This window comes from Drosophila subobscura, chromosome U (genome assembly GCF_008121235.1).
Source record: "Drosophila subobscura isolate 14011-0131.10 chromosome U, UCBerk_Dsub_1.0, whole genome shotgun sequence".
In the NCBI taxonomy this organism is placed as follows: domain Eukaryota; kingdom Metazoa; phylum Arthropoda; class Insecta; order Diptera; family Drosophilidae; genus Drosophila; species Drosophila subobscura.
In genome coordinates this window covers 5,581,272-5,601,687 of record NC_048534.1, presented here as the reverse complement: position 1 = coordinate 5,601,687, position 20,416 = coordinate 5,581,272, and the positions used below count along the sequence as shown (strand labels likewise).

Here is a 20,416-nt window from a genome sequence, read left to right as displayed (position 1 = left end):
TAATATTGTATAGCAGAGGGTGGGAGAGATAGAAATGTGGCCGGGCTGCCATAAATAAAGTGCGGATTTCAAACGAGACGATAAATCCAAGTATTTCTGATTCGAGCACGCAATCGAAGCGGTAACCCAGACAAAAGGAATCCCGTGCAGCCAGGTTATCACCTTACGGCTCGGCAGAGATCGGTAAGTACGCAATTACCCAGTCCCAGTCCTAGTCCCAAGAGCAGTTGCAGGCCCGGCTAAGGAGTGGAAGGGTCATTTCGAGTGTGGATTTATGTGCACTGTCTGGCTAGGGGTCCAAGGTGTTGGCGTTGCCCGCTGGGCGCCCCCGGGTTGCCGTTCTTCCCCTCTGCCCCCCATGACAAATGAACATGTAGCGCTCGCTAGCCCCCATCCGCGCTTTGATTGAATTGAAATATCCACAAAGTGCGGTGGAGTCAGCGCAGAAGGATGGCTGTAACCGGTGGAGCGCGGTGCATGATGGAGGATGGAAGCACTCTGCCGCTTTCCTGATTTGAGTAGCAACTTTTGTCATACCCAAAAAGATAAGAGGCACGAGACGGACATAAAAGGCAGCTGCAGACATTGCGGCCTTCGTGTCTTTGGCGTTTCTTTTTTGTGTCCATTTAAAAGTTGAGAACTGTAAGGAGAGAATTTGTACCTATGGCAGGACCACTTCTTGTCACATGAAATGCAAGAATCCTAAGAGCCAAGCTAAAAGCTTAAAAGAAAATGTAAAAGGGCGAGGTATATGATCGTTGATGGGAAATTCATTTGATTTTTGCCTCGTAGTTCCGTTCTCATTAGAATCTATGCCTAACTTTTGCTGCCAACTCTTGCGGATTGCGTGTCTGGTTGCAGAGTTGCGACTAAAGCCACCCGTTGTGCCATCCCGAGAGCCGTTGATTCTTTCGACAAGCATTAACTCTTACACAGCCGATAGCTGGAGGGCACACGGTTCACATAGGAGATTGGAACGCACTTTTGGTTCTCAAGGAAAGCTCTCAATTCGCGTTGCGAGACCCTGTGGCTATGAATTCAATAATTATATTGAGCTGCTGCACGCACAACAACTTCATTTAGCCTCCCCCAGAACGAGGGCCCACCAAGGATTTATACATATGCACATATAGTCCACAGCTCGACTCTTGGCCCGGATAAATCATGTCAAAGGCAACGATTCAATCAACCAGTTGGGTGCAGCAATAAAGCCCAAATGAAGCATGCGATTCATTTGAATAGAAATTGAATGGAATCAATTGTGGGACAAATGGCAGACCAAAGGGAAAGCCGTTCCTCTCCCAGGGGAAGATCTCTACACAAAGATAGTGGGACAACCGTATACGCATTACCCGCACCTTCCATCTAAATCTTCCATCTTCCATCTACCATCGCACATCTCCCACTGCCCCTTGCTATTCCCAACATTGTTCTGCGAGTATTGCAAATTGTCGTCTGTCGATGGACTGATGGGAATACGAATACATCACTGTCAGCCACAGAGACACACGACACTTTTACATCTGTCAGAGGGGTCCACGTTCCAGTACCCGTTCCCTCCCCACTGCACTTCTGCCGCCAGTCTGACTTTTCATATTTTATATACAGTTTCTCCTTAGAGTTTTTTGTGTTTCTGCAGTGAGAGCTGCTCCCCAACCCCCACATTTCCGCTGCACATCCGTTTCGCGTGGATTTTGATCAGCTGCTGCAATTCAATTCACAATTCACTTTCTTTGCATTCACAGACAACGAATGCCAAGCCAAGCAATGCCACACAATCCACGGGTAAAAATAATGCATGTATAACGTTCCACTTGGCTGACAGGTTAAGTTAGACCGAGGCCTCAGTCTCAGTCGAGGCTTTTTCATCATCCTCATCCACATCTGTACATAGTATCGTTGTCGTTGTCTTCATCCGTTTACTGTATCATAAACATTTATGCCAATTTTTTGTGTTTCAACAAAATACAGCAAACAAAAGGGTATTACCTGCAGGCAGAGAGTGTGTCATTTTTCAGAAGGGGAATAACGTGGAAAGAGTGTAGCCTGGGGTGTTCTTTGAGTGCGGAAAAGCATCTAAAAGGTGTGTGAAGATGGCAATTATTGTTTGTTATTTTACCATCCAAAGCTTTTGGTCTTTTTTTATAAACGTAACACAGGAGCCGTTCTGGTGGTTGGAATCGCATTCATAGACTTCAAAGCTTGTTTTTCCAATAGAATTCATCACCAAATTTATATTTCCCTTCATTCTTCAGGGTATTCTCAGCTTCGTATCATTGCAGCTGCCTTTTCGTAGGTAGTTATTTTCGCTGATCTTCGCATAGCTGCCCGCCAAAAAAAACCTGTTCCCTGGTTTCCCTGTCCTCAGTGATTTCTTGAGGTATTTGTTTGGCACGACATTTGCTCCTTGCCTTCAACTTCCAACAGCAGCAGCAGCAGCATTGGCCCTGGACTGGGACGCCGTGTCTCCAACTCTCTGAGACCTCAACGCGGTGGCGTTGCTCTGGTGACGCTGTTGTCCGCGGATGGGACGGGACTGGATGGTACTCACTTCATGTCGTCACGCAAACTTTAATTCGTTCATTAATTCAGTCGGCAAACGGTTAGCCGGTTCGGTGGGCGTGGAAGTAGCTGGAAGTGTTAATTAGTTGTTAGTGTCTCCTCTCTGTATCCTCCTCCTTTTGGTTTATGTTTAATGAGCGCCTCCTTGGGCAACTCCCGTACCTCCCGTACCTCCCCTCCAATGACAATCGTGAGTGCTTCTTGTGTTTGGTTCTGCCACAAGCTAACTGCTTATTAATCTCCATTGATAAGATGGGGATAGCAAATGGATTTCCCCCACTTGAAAGATTTGTCAACGGTGCAGCTCCAGGGATTCCATTGATAATTGGCCAGCTGCAAGTTGAAGCTGCGATTTCCATAATTGTTTAAATTGCCCGTCCGTTCAGGAGGGAGCCCACTGTCGAATCTCCATTTACATTTCCACTTTTTGAGAAATTCCTTTTGTCTCTCGAGGACAGGCTACAAATTAGGGGGGTGGAGGGGACTCTCTGGCCGTCGCATGCGTGGACCTGGACGCAGCAATCGCAGAACTCTTGCAAATAAATTCTTACAAGCAATTTTGACCCAAACAGTCGAGAGACCCAAGCCCCAAGACTGAGACTTCGACTGCGACTGCGACTGCGACTCCGAGGCGCAGGTGATGTTCGAGGTCTCCCAATTCACGAGACACAGCCACAGTCGCAGCCGCAGCCGCAGCCACAGCCCGAAGGGGCAGCCACTCCAATCTCCAATCCATGCCAGGCTGCAGTCCCCTCCCTTTGAACTGTTGTGGGTGTGCAGCTGCTGTCAACTCTTGGCCTGATCCATACAGACACCCATACGGAAATAGTGGACCTAGGAGCTCCGAGACGCCAGAGCTATGGTCATGGCAATTGCCGATTGCGATTGCTGTTGCATTTTCTCTAGATATCGCATCCTGCACAAATTACAAAAATATTTCACGTGCCACACGCCGTTTGCCGCTTTCCGTTTGCCGTTTCGGCCAAAACTTATGTCTGTGCGGGGCCTTTGCAGGTCACTTGCCCATCGAACGTGTCCACATTTGTTGCCTCGGCTGCCGCTACAAGACCCCATTGAGGAAGGTCTCTGGGAAGGTTTCAGTGTGCTTTCTCGCTCTTTGACTTGCCGCGTGGGTGAGCGACGTGTTTTGGCCAAAAGCAGAGATCTTCCACAGATCGCCAAATCGCTGTAGATAAGTGCTGTGGTGCGCCTCTTAATATTTATTTTTTGGGCAGCCATTTGGGCTGCAAAGTCAAAGGTTTGAAGTTTGCTCTTAAGGTAAGTTATTAAGACTGAAATGTAGGCTGTTGCTTTCGGGATATATTTTCCAGTTCTTGTCTGTTGTTCGTTGGGTTAAGTTCTCAGTGTTAATCCCATCACCCAGCATTTCCACCATCGACTTTGCTTCCCTGATGTATCCTTTCGTTGAGTAATGATGACAATCTGTGACAGCCCAAAGAACAGACAGCCAAAACCCCCAAGATCACACGTCAGCCAGGGGTCAACTGGTGATGGTTTTCCCTGACCACAAACCACCAGGAAGATGACTGACTGGCTGACTGACTGACTGACTGATGGCTTATGTAATCGTGAGTTTTGCAATTCATAAATTTAGAGCCAGAAGAAAAACAGAGCTGCTGCCGGAGAGCTGAGCTGCAAGCACAAGTCATCCTCTAATTGTTTGCTGCCTTTTATTGGCAAGTGATTCCCAATGCCAATGGCAATGGCCAGCGCCAAGATGGTGAGGACAAGTTTTTGTTTGCTTTTGTCTGGCCTTAGCGGTGTGCACGTGCTGGCATCCGCATCCGAGTTGAAGTCCGAGTCTCGGCATGGTCTTCTGGCTGGCCTCCAACTGCATCTTGGATATTGCGTAACCTGCACGCGACAAGAAATTTAACGCAGTGTTTGTGGATTGTACGATGGATAGAATGGGTTGTTGGATTGCTAGATGGTTGGATTGTTGGCTGGTTAGATGGATACTTATGGAGCGTTCGTTCTTCTTGCTTCAAATTGGTCTGGCAGCTGGTAGGGATGGGAGAATGGGAGCTGTGAGCTGTGCGCCTTGTTAGGGCTTAATGCAATTAAGATTCGATTAAAAGTTTTCACACGCCTTTTTCTTTGGCGGAGAGCGTACGTGAGAGATGATAGGGTACAGGGAAGGGGGTGGCCGACACACACTCCCACATAAATTATCAACGCTCTTTGGGTGTTGACTGTGTGTGTGGCTCTGTGGCTCTCCGACTGTTGCTGGCGTTTTCCGTTTCCGCTTCTCGATTGCCGCCACAAAAGAATAAACGAGTACGAGTAGCAAGTACTTTCCATTTTCCAATTCGTGTGTCTTCCGCCAGTCTCCAATCTGCTGCTGCTGCTGCTGCTGCATTCTGCTCTCTGATTCGTGACTGTTACTTCTGTGCGCTGCTGCTGCTGCTGCTGCCTGCCTGGCTGGCTGCCTCTTTGTTTATGTCTGTGAAATTCGTAAATTGAAACTTGCAACCTGTGCAGCAGGCACAGACCACAGCCACTCCTCCGCTAGCCGACATCCTCCAACCAGCAGCAACTCCTCGCTGAAGCTCCAGCTATGCACACGTAATTATCCTTAAAGCCAGAAACGTGACGATATTTGCAATTTTCATGCATTTAAGTTCCGTTCCACTCCGTCGAAACGTTTCTCAACAAGAATGCGAATATTAAATGTGAAATGCGAAACCCAAATCGGATAGGGGTCGTGGGAGGAGTGTAGGGGGAAATACAATCCGAATTCGCGCACAGTCTTGCGGTTCTTTCAGGCTTCTTTCCATACAGTCAGCTGGCCAAAAGTCTTAATTGGCGCCCCCGGGGGCAGTGGGTAATCGAAAATCGTGATATCTCAATTGTCAGCTAAGACTTTCGTAAAAAAAGCCAGAAAATAAATCCCTAATTGAAGAATTTACAGTTACACTTTTTACCCTTTTGTGTAGTACATTTAATGAAAAAATTAGAGCTTTAATTTGATTAAATTGCCACAGAAATGTGCAGCCGATCGACTGTCAGGGGGCATCAGAATATCCCCCAAGATACGCTTAACAAAAACCACTAAAAACCGGATATGTATAGCTCAAGGTATTCTCAAAGAAATGCTCCTCGAGTGATCTTCAAACGCAGCAAAAATCGTATGGCTTTAGCTAAAAGCAGACTTAAAAAAGTACTCCTAGTGCGACCTTTATTTTGTATGATATTTCTCAAGTTACTTATTTTCTTTCTTAAAGTATTTTCCATCACTTTTTCTCTTCCACTTACCACACAAGTACTACTCGCAATCCTTCATCTAAGCATCCAATCTTTAAGTCACCTAAAAAGAAAAACAACAAAAAGTATGAGATTTTAGATGATTTATCAGACGCGCAAGAACCTCGACATAATGCTTATAAATACACACATAAATCGATAGGGATCTTTGTTCTTGGAAAATGAATATTAATGTCTGAAATTTGCGCATCCTATTAGACAGAGTTGTGCAGAGCAGAGCACTCTGCGATAGAAGGACATAGACAATTGGGGGAGAGAACTGAGCTGATCGACCGACAGCCCGGACAGAGCAGAGCGAATGCGAGAGCCAACGAAATATTCATTGAGTTTCGACTGCCTTCGTCTGTCGACTCGATTCGTAAAAATATTTCTCAATGTCTAACCTCAGGCCATGGCCAAGGAGTCAGTCGCTGCCCCAGTCCGGCCTCGATGCATTGCGAGAGAGGTTGAGGCTCAGAAAAGCAAAGGCAAAGCCAAAACCAGGCAAAGGCAAAGGCAAAGGCAACCACCTATTAATCAAAATCTCTTGATCTACACAAATCCATGCACTGCGAGAAACGGCTGCAACAATTGGGGGGCCGCAACAAGGTAACCCTCGTTAATTGGATTGGGGGTAAGCAATTCTCAGAGTGTGGCCGGGGGCTCGAGGACGGGCAGCGTAGCCCCACCACGTTGATGGACGACCAAGACGCCAGTTTGTGGCTCCAACTCTGTCTGATTCTTCCCTATCGATGATGCTGTAGCTCTGTGCTGTGTGCTCTCGAGTAGGCGGGGGCGGTGTCCGACCGACCCTTGGAGAGGTATCCAGAGCGCGGGGGCACCGCTGCGGTAAATCACAAAAGCGAGCCACGAAAAACACGCCACAACCATTCGGAGGATGCCACAGCGATGCAGCGATGCAGCGATACATCCCTCGCTTCTACGAGTAGTTGTTCAGTGCCCTTGGCTCTTTATTAAATTAAGTTAAATCATGTAATTTCCATGTAGCAGAGTCAAAAGTGCAATTCGATTGGTAAAAGCGTAGAAGAGCATAAGGGCTGGGAGGCTCGGGACCCTAGACCTCAAGTCTGTAATCATTTGCTGGCCTGGGAAATTGCACCAACGATGGCTCCAAATTGATTGTAAATGTTTGTCCAGCTGCTCTAAAGATGGCAACCAAAACACCAAAAATAAAGGAAGGATTCTGGCAGAGATTCACAGAAATATTAGACAGTGCTCAAGATAATCTGTAAGAGTTTTTGGAATAGATATTTGTTCTCCAAAAAGTTACTCACTCTTCTCAAACCCTTTGCAAATATTATTTACAATTGTTTCTTGCAATAGTTTTGCTTGTTAATTAATTCATATCGCAGCTGGAAGAATGCTGATTTGTTGATCTGGCTGGAAAATGCAAATTACCAAGCGCTGGCCCCCCCACATGAGAATACATTCAAAGGAAAGCTCTTCAGAGAGCCAGGGAGAGACCTGTAGAGAGCTGCTGCAGACTTGTAGGACCCACAGCAGCGTTGTGTCTTCCACTTTACAGATTGGAGTGGAAATTGTATATCGTAGTCGTAGTTAGAATAAATAACTTTCAGTCTGAGCGGGCACACAAACATTTCCACAGGTAGCGGGGAGCGATTCCAGTCCCCCAGTCGCTGAGGTTCTCTGCTGCTCTGATCCCAAGGAGCCTGCATATTTATGAGATTTATTTTATTTTATGCGATGTCGCTACCTGATACTGTTACCCCTCTCTCTGTGTGTGTGTTTGTGGATTAGATGACATATTTTATTCATTCTAAAAGTCCCCAGCTATGCGATTAGCCATGTTTTAGATAGTCAAATTGTTTAGACCGGTGGACTAGACTGTGGCTTCTGTTTCCGTTGTTTAAGCCGATTTATGGCCAGACATTTCCTTTGATGTGCAATCTGTCAGCAATCTGCAGCAATGTTCCTCTCTGCTGGGAGGGGGTAGCTGAGGGTACAGCCAATCAGTATCAATTAATTGACAAAAATCAAAGCACAACAAGATAGTACTTGCAGTGCAGTGGATCTCGTCTAATCTTTCGCTCCTTAATAAGAAGTTCTGCAACAGACTTTCCCGTCAAATCCATCTGCACTCTCACATGTTGCGTAATCGCCGTAATAAACCAGAAAGAGGTGTGCGGGGGGCAACAGCTTCAGCTCCAGCTCCAGCTCCAGATATCGGGTTGAGCTTAAGAACTGCGGGCTGCGGGGGCTGCTGCTGCTGCTGCTGCTGCTGCTCGGCTTTCAACTCAAAGTCTGCCGCCGCCCGCTGTGTTGACACTGAAAAATGCCGACGCCAGCGGCTCCGACTGCTGATGGCAGCCACATGGTCATCCTCCCAGCCGCAACACACACACACACACACACACATCGCAACACTTTATGACAATCATTTGAGTTAATTGCCAAGCAGCAGCAACAGCAACAGCAACAGTGGGACCACGGACTGGGGACCACACTCCTCGCTCTCTTGCGTGTGGCATAAATATTGCGTCTCATTTGGATTGGCAAATCATCTATTTACGCTCTTGCCAGTTGCAAGTCGCAACATGTTGCAAGCGAACCTGGAAAGGCATCCAGCTTTTGTGGCTGTAAAGGCATTAGCGTCCATGTCTGTCACCTTCGTCACGGTCACGCTAATCGAGGTAATCGGCTGCGCCAATAAACTGACAGGTTTATGGAGCTGCAGACGCGGAAGCCGCAGTCATAGCAGTCATAGCCGCCAGCCGCCAGCCGCCACCTTCCACGCGGCACCATTCCGCCAGCGCAGACTCCTTTGGGCCACTTGATTTAAAAGCAATTAAAATGCGAATTGATGTCGCGATTGATTTCGCCTGCAGCAGCAGCAGACTGCACTCATCTTCCAGCCACTTGACTTCTTCCACTTTCAGTGTTGTTTCAGCCTGTAAATGGGTCAACCAGGATGAGGATGAGGATATGTTGCTGCCGGATCAGACGTACGCGGACTACGACGTGGGCCAGCATCATCAGCATCAGCATCAGCATCTGACCTTCCGCAAGAGCCGTCGCAGTCGGTCGCCGCAGTCCAAGCAACGCTCCAAGAGCTCCAGTGCCGCCAGCAGCAGCAGCTATGATCGCACGGCGGATTTCTTTGAGAATATCCCAGACTTTCTTGGCGACTCCCTGCCCTCGTTTCTGTACAGTCCCCAGGTGGAGGAACCAAAGACAGAGCGGCAGAACGAGGGCCATCGGAATGAATCCCAGGTGCTGGCAGAGGAGGAACACAGCGAGAGCACGAGTCAGAGCGATAACTGTGAGGACGATGATGTGCTCAAGCTCTGCGAGGACTTTCTCTGTCGCCATCGCATGCGTCCGGACTTTTTCTGTCAGTACCACAAGGCAGTTAGGTGGGTTTCCGTTACCCGAAACAAGTCCTTCGTACATCTAAAAATAATCCTTTGCCTCCGCAGTTCCACCACACCATCGCCAAAACAACGAAAAGCCTCCCCCGCCATTGTGGACACCACTGCCCCATCCTCAGGTGTTCCGGCGGCAGAGCTAAAGGAGCAAAAGTTAACCAAGGATCCCATTTCCAGCAAGATCAGCGCCGTGGTTGAACGATTCACCAAGTTCTCGGCCATTTACACGCTGCCAGTGGCCAAGCGAAAGAAGTCGTGCAACAAGACAACGGGTAATATAACAGGTGGGTTTTGTATAAAATAAAATAAGTTAAATTAAGATTATTGGAAGAAACTGGGAGAATGAAAATCCCTTTAAACTGTTTTAAATATTTGAATTAGTGCGAGCCACTGGCGCCCGCTATGAGCAAGAATCAAATCAAGCAGTTGAACAAGCAGTTCATGGCTTGAAATCAGTCTTGCGCTACAAGAAAACACCGGGTTGTGGTCTAGACTACGTACAAGGGTTGTGTCCGTACTAAAACAGTATTTCAAATGTTTGAATAAATAAACAACAAAATATAACGTTTTTTGCTTCAAACGTTCCATTAATTCAATTAAAATAAACATATTAAGCGTGAAGAGAATTTATAAAGCATATACCATTTCCATAGAGTAGCACTTTAGCACTTTCCCTTAAGCTTCAATTTAAGCGGAAATGAAATAAACACCCAATCTGATAACCAAAATCGTGATTTGTGAAACAATTTGCATTTCTGCTGTGCTCTCCGCTGACAATGAGAATGCAGTAACGCAATGCCATGCAGTGGAGATGTGGGAATTGTAAAATGCAACATTAAACAATAAGCAATCAACACTAATTAACACGCGAGACCAGCAAAACGAGCTGGGAAGCGCTGCCCCAGCGATGTCTGTGGCGGCAGAGGCGCATAGTTCAAACACTTGACCTCATATTTGAACAACTGCACACAGCTACAACAGCCCATACACACACACACAGACAGACAGATACAAAGATCTGCAGAGATCTTTTTGGGTAAGGGTAAAGCCTTTTGTTAGAAAAATATACCTGCAATCAGAGAGGGGAGAGAGAGAGAGAGAGAGAGTTGAATCAGAGTTGAAGTTGAACGGAAGGTAAGGCAGTGCACAAGAGCGGCCTCTTCTGGGCAGCGAAACCTGTTTGGTCTGTGAGAACTCTATAAAATGAGATTCAAACGTTCGGTTGGAGCGAGAACCGACCTCATCTGCTCTGAAATATACCATGGCTATATATCCATGAAACTCGGCTTGGACTGTGGATGGCTTGAGCGTCAGTTTGCGGCTGGAGTTACAAACGATCGGTACATGCGCGGTGCTAACTAGATATATCCCTTGCCCCCACTGCAACCGACTGTTGGGTTCAATTCAAATTAAATGATCGTTAAGACGTGCACAACACAATCCTAATTAAAGTTTATAATTAATAACCAAAGAGTTCACGGGGTCGGTCTGTGAACAGTTGAAAAGTGCCTCCAAAAACTTCCAAGCGAATCAATCTTGTTTGTATCTGTGTGTCCCAAGTGAGTGTCGCCGTGTGTGTGCGAGTGTGTCTGTGAGTGAGTGTGCGGAGTGTACCTTCAAGGTATCTAAGCATCTACACTGGGTCCGCGTCCACTTCCACTGCCTGCTGGAGTTGGAGTTGAAGTTGGAAGTTGGAAACTCGTTTCTCAAAAGTCTGCACAAAACAAGAAAATAAAGCGCGCGCGCGCGTCGCGAGAGAGCTACGAAACAACACAAAAAAAAAAAAAATAAAATAATAATAAGAAAAGCAAAAGCAGATCCGATCCCCAGGCAGAGACGGAGGCCGACTAAGAGCCCAGAATCATCGCCGCTGCTGCCGCAGAGTGCTCCAAAAGTATCTGACAGATACCGAAGAGGCAGGCAGGGATTTGGTTTGGCTGCCGCTGCTGCTCGCCCTTCTGCATTCTTTTTGCTTGTTTATTTAATTTTTGTGTGCTGTGCTGTGTCGTGCTGTATGTTGCTTCACTTGTTGCAGCTGCACACACAGATGCACAGATACATCTGTATGCCATAGATACAGATACAGTGCAACAGTACAGCGCCTGTGCGGAAAACGAGAAAACCTGTTCTCCCGTGAGTCCCGTGCATCCCGAGCCTGTATATCGGAATTATTCAAATAAGAAAATCGTCGTCGTCGCTGTCGCTGTCGCTGTCGTCGTCGTCGTGGTTGTTGTTGCTGCTTGCCTCGTCCTGGACCCCAGTCGAAACCCGAAACATTTGCCAACATTTGAAAAGCAGAAAGCCCCATAAAAAAAAACAAAACCAACAAAAAACCCGTTTAGTGGTTCTCTTTCGGGGGCCACACAAATGTACAACAACGATGGCCACATTGGGCCTGTCAAAAGTCTTCATACTGGATAAATATTTCACGGAATTGCAAAAATTTTGGGAGACGGAGAAGAAGCTGCAGGGTAAGTGAGATATTAGTCCTGTGGGGGGTTGGAAAACGGAGTGGAAACAAGTTCTAAGTTGTTAAACGGGGGGTCTTATAATAATTTGGGAAATCAAGTTTGTGGCCCAAGTCTTTTGTACTTTCGAAAAGGAAGATCTATGCACAATGTAGGTGCATATTTTATGATCTTCCTAGGTTCCGTCTTAAGTTCATTAAATTCCGAAATATTTTAATGAGCTTCCCTTCTAATATATCCGCATAATTGCCAGTTGTCTGCTGATTGCTTTTCGATTTACTTGTCTTTACCTTCTTTGGGCATCATCTATTTTGTTTTTCAATCCCACCTCCATGATTATTCTCAGCCCCGAACGTCGCCTTCATATTCATAATCATCCGTGGCTGCTATAGCACTAGCAATCGTACATAAGTATGTATATGCTTATATGGATACCTGGCTCTGGCACACACAGCACTCCACAACTGTATGGGTGTCGCTTTGCCTCGCGACTTGCAACATTTGTGCGAGGCGACGCGACGCTACGCGACGTGCCCGCCGCCATCAACACAGCCACCGCCACCAACTGGGTAGAGACTCCAGCCCCAATCCCCACTGTCTCCCCGCTGCTGTCCTGTATCCACACTCACTCGGATACCCAAACCTGACAGAAAGACAGACAGACAGACAGACACTGGGCGACCAGTTTTGGGTTAACTCTGTTATTCAGCAGCTTCCAAGAAATTTTCTTGGCTGCGCTGCTGCCTCTCGAAACTTTTTCTACATGCAAAAAGACCAACAGCAGACATGAAGAATTTCACAAAAACAAAAAGGAAAAGCCAATCAACGACTCGATGACTAATTAGCATGAACATTTGAATTAGAAATCAGCACCCCAAAAAATGTTTTATAATTGTTAAGATGTGGAGCTGCCCCTAACCCAAATAATAACATGATTTCCTGTCACAAAATTAGAAAAGCTCTTCCACATCATCATCGTCATCATCATCAATAAACAACTGAATAGAGCCAATATTCGGAGTCCCAACTATGGACTGTATCTTTTTCTCTGTCTTTTGTCTTACATTTCTTGTGGAGTGGAGAGTGCAAGCCTTTAAACAACTAAAACAGAAAATCAGAAGAAGAAAGAAAAAACTAAAACTGGTTTCCCTGCCAGAGCCTCCTCCAGAGCCATCAATGATATTGTTTTTCTGTATTTTGTCGAATCTGATTTCGTTGTGGCTTGTGGCATGGTCTGGCTATTGGCTCAGACCAAACGATTGGTAGAAGTAGAAAAGGTTTTTGGGCTTGATTTTTCTGCTTCTGTAATGGTGAATGTTTTTCCATTGGCCAATTAGTTTGATTTGTTGAATGGATCATGAAAATTAGTGACAGGTTTTGGACAGGTTTCTCCAAAAAATGTTTTGTAAGGGAAAAGTCAAAATCTCGTTGGCCTGGCTTGAGTCTTGGGTTACAATCTGTCTGTTGAATGACCTCTGAGCTCAGGTTTGTCAGATATATCCATAAATCAGTGGGCTTTTCGTTTGTTCATTGATCTTCTATTTATTCTATATTCTTTTGCACCTGCCGCCGTGTTTCATCTTTGCGCATTCTATTGGGCCTCTATCTATACCCCAAGCTGCCGAAGAAATTGGTTCATTAACATTTTATGTTAATCTAACTCTATCCTACATATCGTTCGATGTATTCTCATTACTCTTTAGCGTCTTCTCCAGCGGCACAAGCCCCATGCCCAATCCGTTTGTGTCTCCAGTCCGATTCGCGTGCGGGAGTCTTTTTTTTTGTTGGCAGTCAACGCGAAATTAATTGGTGTGACTTTAGTTTCTGTTTTATTGAGTTGTTAATTATATTTCAACAAATTTCCGCTTGCATAAAATTGCAAATTCGCAAAAGCCAAGTCAGCTGATGAGCTCGAGGCTTTTGTTTTTGTTAAAACGTATTTTAGATTGATGGATTGACAATGGGAACGAAGTGAATCTAAATATGTCTTAAATAAAACCATGCAGAAATTGTAGCACTTTGGAAATAACTCGAAAGTCCAATCGAGCTGCTTATTCTCCTCTTTCCCACTATTTTTCGTTGAGTGGAACAGTCAGAGCTTTAGCTGATGAAATTAAGAGCAAAGAAGACCTCCTATGCCTGAAGGGAAGCCACAGCCTGAACAGCCATAGGCAAGCCCTGTCTCCAGTCGCGTGGTTTTCATATTTTGGACATTTTCTTAGAAATGCGAAGCTCTAAAGTATTTCCGCGACTGTGCACTACGGCCAAGACATAAGTTATAGAAATTCAAGTGTGAATAAATACTGAAATGAATACTACTCCTGAACGGATATAATACAAAATCGTGGAGAAAGATCTGAATGTCAATGGGAAGGAGTGATGCATGGGTGGATATCTGCACGCCGTAGAACGGCAACATGTTGGAACCTCCCAAGTGCTTAAGTGACACTTTGATTAATTTAAATGGCATTCACCCTCCTATACAAATTTGTCAGAATTTTCCCAACACTGTTTACATGTCATGTGATGTCATGGCAGTCGTTTGAGTTTCGTTTTGATCAGTTTATTTTGGTTCTTTCGTACACGAACACTATTTTTGAAGCACTTTTTTGCGCTATTTTACGTTTATTACACACTGAAATGGCGCCCATCATAATTCCCGAGGTGGACATGCTGAGCGTGTCCAAAAGCTCTGAAGTGGAGCGGCGTGCCATTCTGGGCTTTGCGCCCAAGATTAAGCTGGTGACTGTGGACTACGCGGCTCTGGATAGAATCGACACCTTCTACTTGGACTGCCAGAAACATCGCGACTTCTACCGGGATCCCTACGACAAACTGCACAAACCGGCGGCATTCAAATACCATCAGGGAAAATGTGGCATCAAGCTGGAACACAGCGTGGAGCAGCTGCGTAGCCCGATCCGATGGGTTGAGGAGCGCAAACCTCTCGTCTATCCGATGACCTACAACTCCACAATGAGACTGAACACTTTGGCGGCGTCCATGATGGGGGGACGCTACGATCCCAGCTCCTGCAACCGCTACAAACGATAGATCTAAACTCTGATACTTTCACAGAGAGATAAATTACGATTTAGCACCGCCAAGACTAACAAATTTAACTAAGAGTCAATAAAAATTGATGTATGACAGGAAGAGCTTAAATTTCATTGACTTGGGGCGAAAATTACACTTTAAAAGCATTTAGAAATAAGATTTATGTAGCTGCAGCTATCCAACACTCTTATATGCTGCCCAACACTATAATTACTTCACACAAAACATTGTAAAGCACTCAAACAGCTGATCATATTCTATTTTTCTCTATTTAAAGATGCTTCATCATCCAACGAGGCGGTGCATCTGCAACAGCGGCTCAAGAGCCTGAGCACTGAGCTGGTCACACTCCGCAATCGTTTGCATGTGGGCCAGGGCCAGGGTCAAGGTCAGGCACAGGGTCAGACCAATGGCACCCAGCCGCAGGGAGCGCCAGGAAGCGGTGCCAATGTGGGTCCCAAGGCAAACAACTTTGACCTAAATGCCTCCAGTCCGAATCTGAATCTGAGCTCTGCAGGTGGCGGCCTGTCCGCCAGTGCGCTGCAGCAGCACACCAATGGCCACCACACAGTGTCACACAAGGTAAAAGTGCAACCCACAAGGAAATTAAATAAAGGAAAACTAACACTTTTTGTCTGTAATCCTGACTAGCATTCGCAGCACAACTTTAGCCATACGCTGCCGGCCAATGCGGGCTCTGGAACGGTGGTGTCCGCACGTAACACATCGATTCCGCACCCACTGCCACATCAGTTGGGCGAGAAGACGTCCTTGACGCACCATCAGAGCCATGGGGCGTCGACTGGCACGCTGCCCCACATGGGTAGCATGGGAAACATCCTCGGCCATGGTTCCCACTCGCACTCAAACTCCCATTCTAACTCGAACACGCTGCCCATGCGCTCCTCCAACTCCAATGGACTAGGAGTGACAGCATCGAATAGAGTTGGAGGAGCAGGAGCCACCCAACACCAGTATTCGCATGGCCATGGCCAGCAGCTGCCATTCATACCCGGATCGAAGCATGCGAATCCCTGTCAGAGCGTCAAAACGTTACCCTTTGGCTTTGGATTCGCGCCGCATCCAGCCGCCAGGCTGCAGCAGATCAGCGTCTTGCCCAAATTGGCGCAGGACATGCAGGACCTCATCCATCTGCCGGGACCACTCACCGAGCATGCCGTTATGCGTACACTTCAGGCCCGCTTCAACGAGCAGCGGTACTTTGTAAGTATCCACCATCCAGCACGGGAAGCCGCCACATAAATTCGCTTTTATTTGCTGGCAGTCCCAGTCCCAGTCCCAGTGACTGCCACAGAAACCGGTCTCAGAGACACAGAGACACAGACACAGGGATGTACGACGGTATCTACTCTCCCAGCAATTATTGTGATAGTTTGTCATTAAATTTAACTCCGTTTGCACTCGGCCTCTCTGAGATTAACTGCTAATTTCGACAATTATATATCGTCGGGCAGCGGCAAATGCCGCAGGAAGACTCTCAGCTAAACGAGCTGCAACAGTGTGTCCAGTGTCCATCCGCATGTGCTGAGAATGAGGTGTTACCAACACATCCCAGGTGTGGAGTTTATTGGCTAAATGATCGATGAGGCTGTGAGAGATTTAGCTAAGGATTTGTTCCCCCATAGACACTGAGCTCCCAAAGTTGTTCTTTCACGTTTCTTCCCTTCCATCTCTCAGACAAATGTTGGTCCCATTTTGCTCTCCATCAATCCCTATCTGGATGTGGGCAATCCGCTGACACTCACCTCCACGCGGTCCATGCCGCTGGCGCCACAGCTGCAGAAGATCGTTCAGGAAGCAGTGCGGCAGCAGAGCGAGACGGGCTATCCGCAGGCCATCATCCTCTCGGGCACTTCGGGTGCGGGCAAGACAGCGAATGCCATGCTGATGCTTCGCCAGCTGTTTGCCATTGCTGGCGGTGGACCGGAGACGGATGCATTCAAGCATTTGGCCGCTGCCTTCACGGTGTTGCGATCCCTCGGCTCGGCCAAGACCACCACCAACTCCGAGTCCAGTCGCATTGGCCAGTTCATCGAGGTGCAGGTGACGGATGGCGCTCTCTATCGCACCAAGATCCACTGCTACTTCCTCGATCAGACGCGCGTCATCCGGCCGCTGCCCAAGGAGAAGAACTATCACATTTTCTACCAGCTGCTGGCGGGTCTGAATCGGGAGGAGCGCCAGAAGCTTCACTTGGAGGGCTACTCGCCGGCGAATCTGCGCTATTTACGCGGCGACACGGGCCAAAACGAGCAGGAGGATGCAGTCCGTTTCCAGGCTTGGAAGACGTGCCTCGGCATATTGGGCATACCATTTCTGGATGTGGTGCGAGTATTGGCAGCGGTACTGCTGCTGGGCAATGTTCAATTTATCGATGGTGGGGTGAGTAATTTTTACGTTTTTTATATAAATTCATGACAATTAATTCGGGTTTTTTGCATGATTTTTGTAGTTTTGGTGATTCATTTTGTCCGTAATTTCATGCATTCAATTTATTTGAATCCTCCCATCCCAAACAAGCTCCATCTGTTGTTTAGTTTGTAGCGTTTGCGTTGCAGCGCCATCTAGTGTTGCTTTTAACGCCGCCTTCTATGTGGTATTCAGACACAAGCATCCAGAATGCCACGCTGGTGCTTCGGCTAGAGCGGCGGTTCGTTAGTCCAGAAATCTGTGGTTCGAACCCGCTCTGGGTCGGATGTGTGCCAAAATATTTTCATAAATTTCTTGCGATGATGTTTAGTGGTAATTTACGTCTGAATTTAAATCATGTTCGATAACGGAGAACTTTGCTGAGTGAGAAATTATTTTTGAACCCAAAGAACACTTAAATATTAAAAGAATTTCCATATAATCCACAGGGCCTCGAGGTGGATGTCAAGGGAGAAACGGAACTGAATTCGGTGGCCAGCCTTTTGGGCGTACCGCCCGCTGCACTCTTTCGCGGCCTGACCACACGCACCCACAATGTGCGGGGGCAGCTGGTGAAGTCCGTGTGTGGGGATGGAGATGCCAACATGACGCGGGACTGCCTGGCCAAGGCGCTCTACTGCCGCACTGTGGCCACGATTGTGCGTCGTGCCAACAGCCTGAAGCGCCTGGGCTCCACTCTGGGCACTTTGAGCTCCGATTCGAACGAGTCGGTGCACAATCAGGCGGACGCCGCCTCACAGCATGCCTCCACCATTGGCGGCGGCAATGCGGGCTCCAAATCGATGGCAGCTCTCAACAATGCGGTGCGGCATGCCACGGACGGCTTCATCGGCATACTGGATATGTTTGGGTTCGAGGAGCCCGCACCGCACGCCCAACTGGAGCACCTGTGCATCAATCTGTGTGCCGAGACAATGCAACACTTCTACAACACGCACATCTTCAAGTCCTCGGTGGAGTCCTGCCGGGACGAGGGCATCGTGTGCGACACCGAGGTGGACTACGTGGACAATGTGCCGTGCATCGATTTGATATCCTCGCTGCGCACGGGGCTGCTCAGCATGCTGGATGCCGAGTGTTCGGTGCGTGGCACCGCCGAGAGCTATGTGACCAAGCTGAAGGTGCAGCATCGCTGCTCCACTCGCCTGGAGACGAAACCCACCGCCGAGCCCCACGATCCGCGCATGTTTCTCATTCGTCACTTTGCGGGACGTGTGGAGTACGATACGACGGATTTTCTGGACACCAATCGGGATGTGGTGCCCGACGATCTGGTGGCGGTGTTCTACAAGCACAGCTGCAACTTTGGCTTTGCCACACACCTCTTTGGCTCCGAGCTGAAGGCGCTCTATGCGCAACAGCAGGCGCCGCGCGGTCTCAGCTTCCGCATCTCGCCCACATCCCACTCGGACTTGCTGAACGGCGACGAGCCCGTGTCCACGCTCACGCAGGACTTTCACACGCGGCTGGACAACCTGCTGCGCACCCTGGTGCATGCCCGGCCCCACTTCGTGCGCTGCATCCGCAGCAATGGAGCCGAGCAGGCGGGCACCTTCGATCGGGCCACCGTTGTGCGGCAGATCAGATCGTTGCAGGTGCTGGAAACGGTGAACCTGATGGCCTCCGGCTTCCCACACCGCATGCGCTTCAAGCAGTTCAATGCGCGGTACCGTATGCTGGCGCCCTTCCGCCTGCTGAGACGAAGCGAGGACAAGGCACTGGAGGATTGCCAGTTGATCCTGCAGTATGCCATGGAGCAGCCACCTGTGCTAGATGGCTCCGTGACGTTAGCCTGGACACCGGGCAAGCGTCACGTGTTCCTCAGCGAGGGCATACGCCAGCATGTGGAGCATCTGCGCACGGAAATCCGCCATAAGAGCGCCACCTTGATGCAGGCCACCTGGCGTGGCTGGTGGTGGCGCAAGAAGATGGGCAACGGCGTCAAGCGTACGCGTATGATGCCCCACCATTTGCCATCGCCATCGGCTGCACCACTGCCAGTGGCCAAGCAGCCTAGCAGCCATTCTCACATTCCCCAGAGCAAGTCCGCCTCCACGACGATGGCTGCATTGGCGGCAGTGGCTGCGGCAGCTCCCACCACAGGTGAGGGTCTTAAAATTCCCATAAGAATAGAAGGATTCAATAACTTTTCTCCTCTCTCTCCTGCTAGTGCCACGCCTCTCTGCCAAGTCCACAAATCTAGGCATTGGAGGAACGGTCACCAGGCCCAGACCGCAGCCGATTGCTGGTACTCCACCGCCAGATCCACATGAGAAATGCGATCAGAAGATAATACAGCAAACCTGCAGTCTGTTTGGACTGGATTTGGTGGGTTGAAACTGCCCTTTACAAAAACAATCCTTTAGCTAATGTACATCCCCATTTTAGGAACGTCCACCGCCTGTGCCGCCCTCCCGTTCCTACACAATCAGCGGCAATTCGAAGCTGGGTTATCCACAGAGTCGCCTCATGAAGACGAGCTTTCCCGAGGAGGCAACCGCTGGACAAGCGGACTCACAGCAGCTGAAAAAAGGCGAAACGGTGACTGTGGTGGGTGCCTCCAGTGGTCGTGGACATTTGCTGGTGGAGCACAAGGGTCAGAGCTATCATGTGCCCTTTCAGTACATGGAATTGTCTCCGGGCAGCCACAGTGGCAATGGAAATGGGAATGCAAATGGGAATGCAAATGTGACTGCCCTGCCTGCCGTACAGGCGAATGGTGTTAAGATTTAAGACTCGAAGAAGAAGACTGTAAATATTCAAATTTTTGTAATCTAAGAAACATTCACTTTACACATTTTATTTATACAAAACGCAACGCAACGCATTCACATGCTCCTGCCCCCGTGGTGCATTCATTCAATTAGTATTATTCAAAGTGTTTTACTCACTCGATCGATAGGTTGTAGCCCCCCACCACACAAGTGCCAATCAAATAAGTTCTTCCATTTAGTTTTTAAGTGACTAATTCGTAAGTGACTGAGATTACATTTTGGCAGTGCTAAAAGGCCAACAGTTTACAATACAAACAACAACTAAGCTAAACATTTGTTCGCCAACCTTTAGAGGATACTTTATTGGTTGTATTGTGAGGATCATTACTTTCATTCAAATAAAAATGAAGCATGCATTGAAGAAAGAGATGAAAATGGTTTTGGGTTTGTCACTCATTTTTAATTCTTCTAGCCATTCAAGTCTATTAAATTT

General features: G+C 47.8%; 2 protein-coding genes across 4 annotated transcripts; both read left to right on the top strand.

Annotated features, from left to right (window-relative positions):
• The first annotated feature begins 4 nt into the window (after positions 1–4).
• On the top strand, positions 5–20,270 carry LOC117902619 (unconventional myosin-IXb). Of its 3 annotated transcripts, XM_034814135.1 has the most exons (9): positions 5–183; positions 8,748–9,221; positions 9,285–9,517; positions 15,036–15,340; positions 15,410–15,982; positions 16,457–17,161; positions 17,638–19,312; positions 19,380–19,537; positions 19,598–20,270. In XM_034814135.1, the coding sequence occupies exons 2-9, from the start codon at positions 8,791–8,793 to the stop codon at positions 19,940–19,942; spliced, it is 4,425 nt and encodes a 1,474-aa protein (XP_034670026.1). In that variant the 5' UTR covers positions 5–183; positions 8,748–8,790; the 3' UTR covers positions 19,943–20,270. The 3 variants fall into 3 exon arrangements, with proteins under 3 accessions (XP_034670026.1, XP_034670027.1, XP_034670028.1); XM_034814136.1 differs by lacking the exon at positions 5–183 and having other exon boundaries at positions 8,745–9,221; XM_034814137.1 differs by lacking the exons at positions 5–183; positions 8,748–9,221; positions 9,285–9,517 and adding an exon at positions 11,232–11,704.
• On the top strand, positions 14,317–14,857 carry LOC117902629. The gene has a single exon (XM_034814149.1). The coding sequence runs from the start codon at positions 14,342–14,344 to the stop codon at positions 14,753–14,755; it is 414 nt and encodes a 137-aa protein (XP_034670040.1). The 5' UTR covers positions 14,317–14,341; the 3' UTR covers positions 14,756–14,857.
• Positions 20,271–20,416: the final 146 nt, after the last annotated feature.

What these genes read in the sequence shown, in the direction of transcription:
- LOC117902619 (XM_034814135.1), top strand. Translation starts at nt 8,791, where the DNA reads ATGTTGCTGCCGGATCAGACGTACGCGGACTACGACGTGGGCCAGCAT. An exon ending in GACAACGGGTAATATAACAG is followed by an intron (nt 9,518 to 15,035) that starts GTGGGTTTTGTA and finishes CTCTATTTAAAG; the next exon opens with ATGCTTCATCATCCAACGAG. An exon ending in TCAACGAGCAGCGGTACTTT is followed by an intron (nt 15,983 to 16,456) that starts GTAAGTATCCAC and finishes TCCATCTCTCAG; the next exon opens with ACAAATGTTGGTCCCATTTT.
- LOC117902629 (XM_034814149.1), top strand. Translation starts at nt 14,342, where the DNA reads ATGGCGCCCATCATAATTCCCGAGGTGGACATGCTGAGCGTGTCCAAA.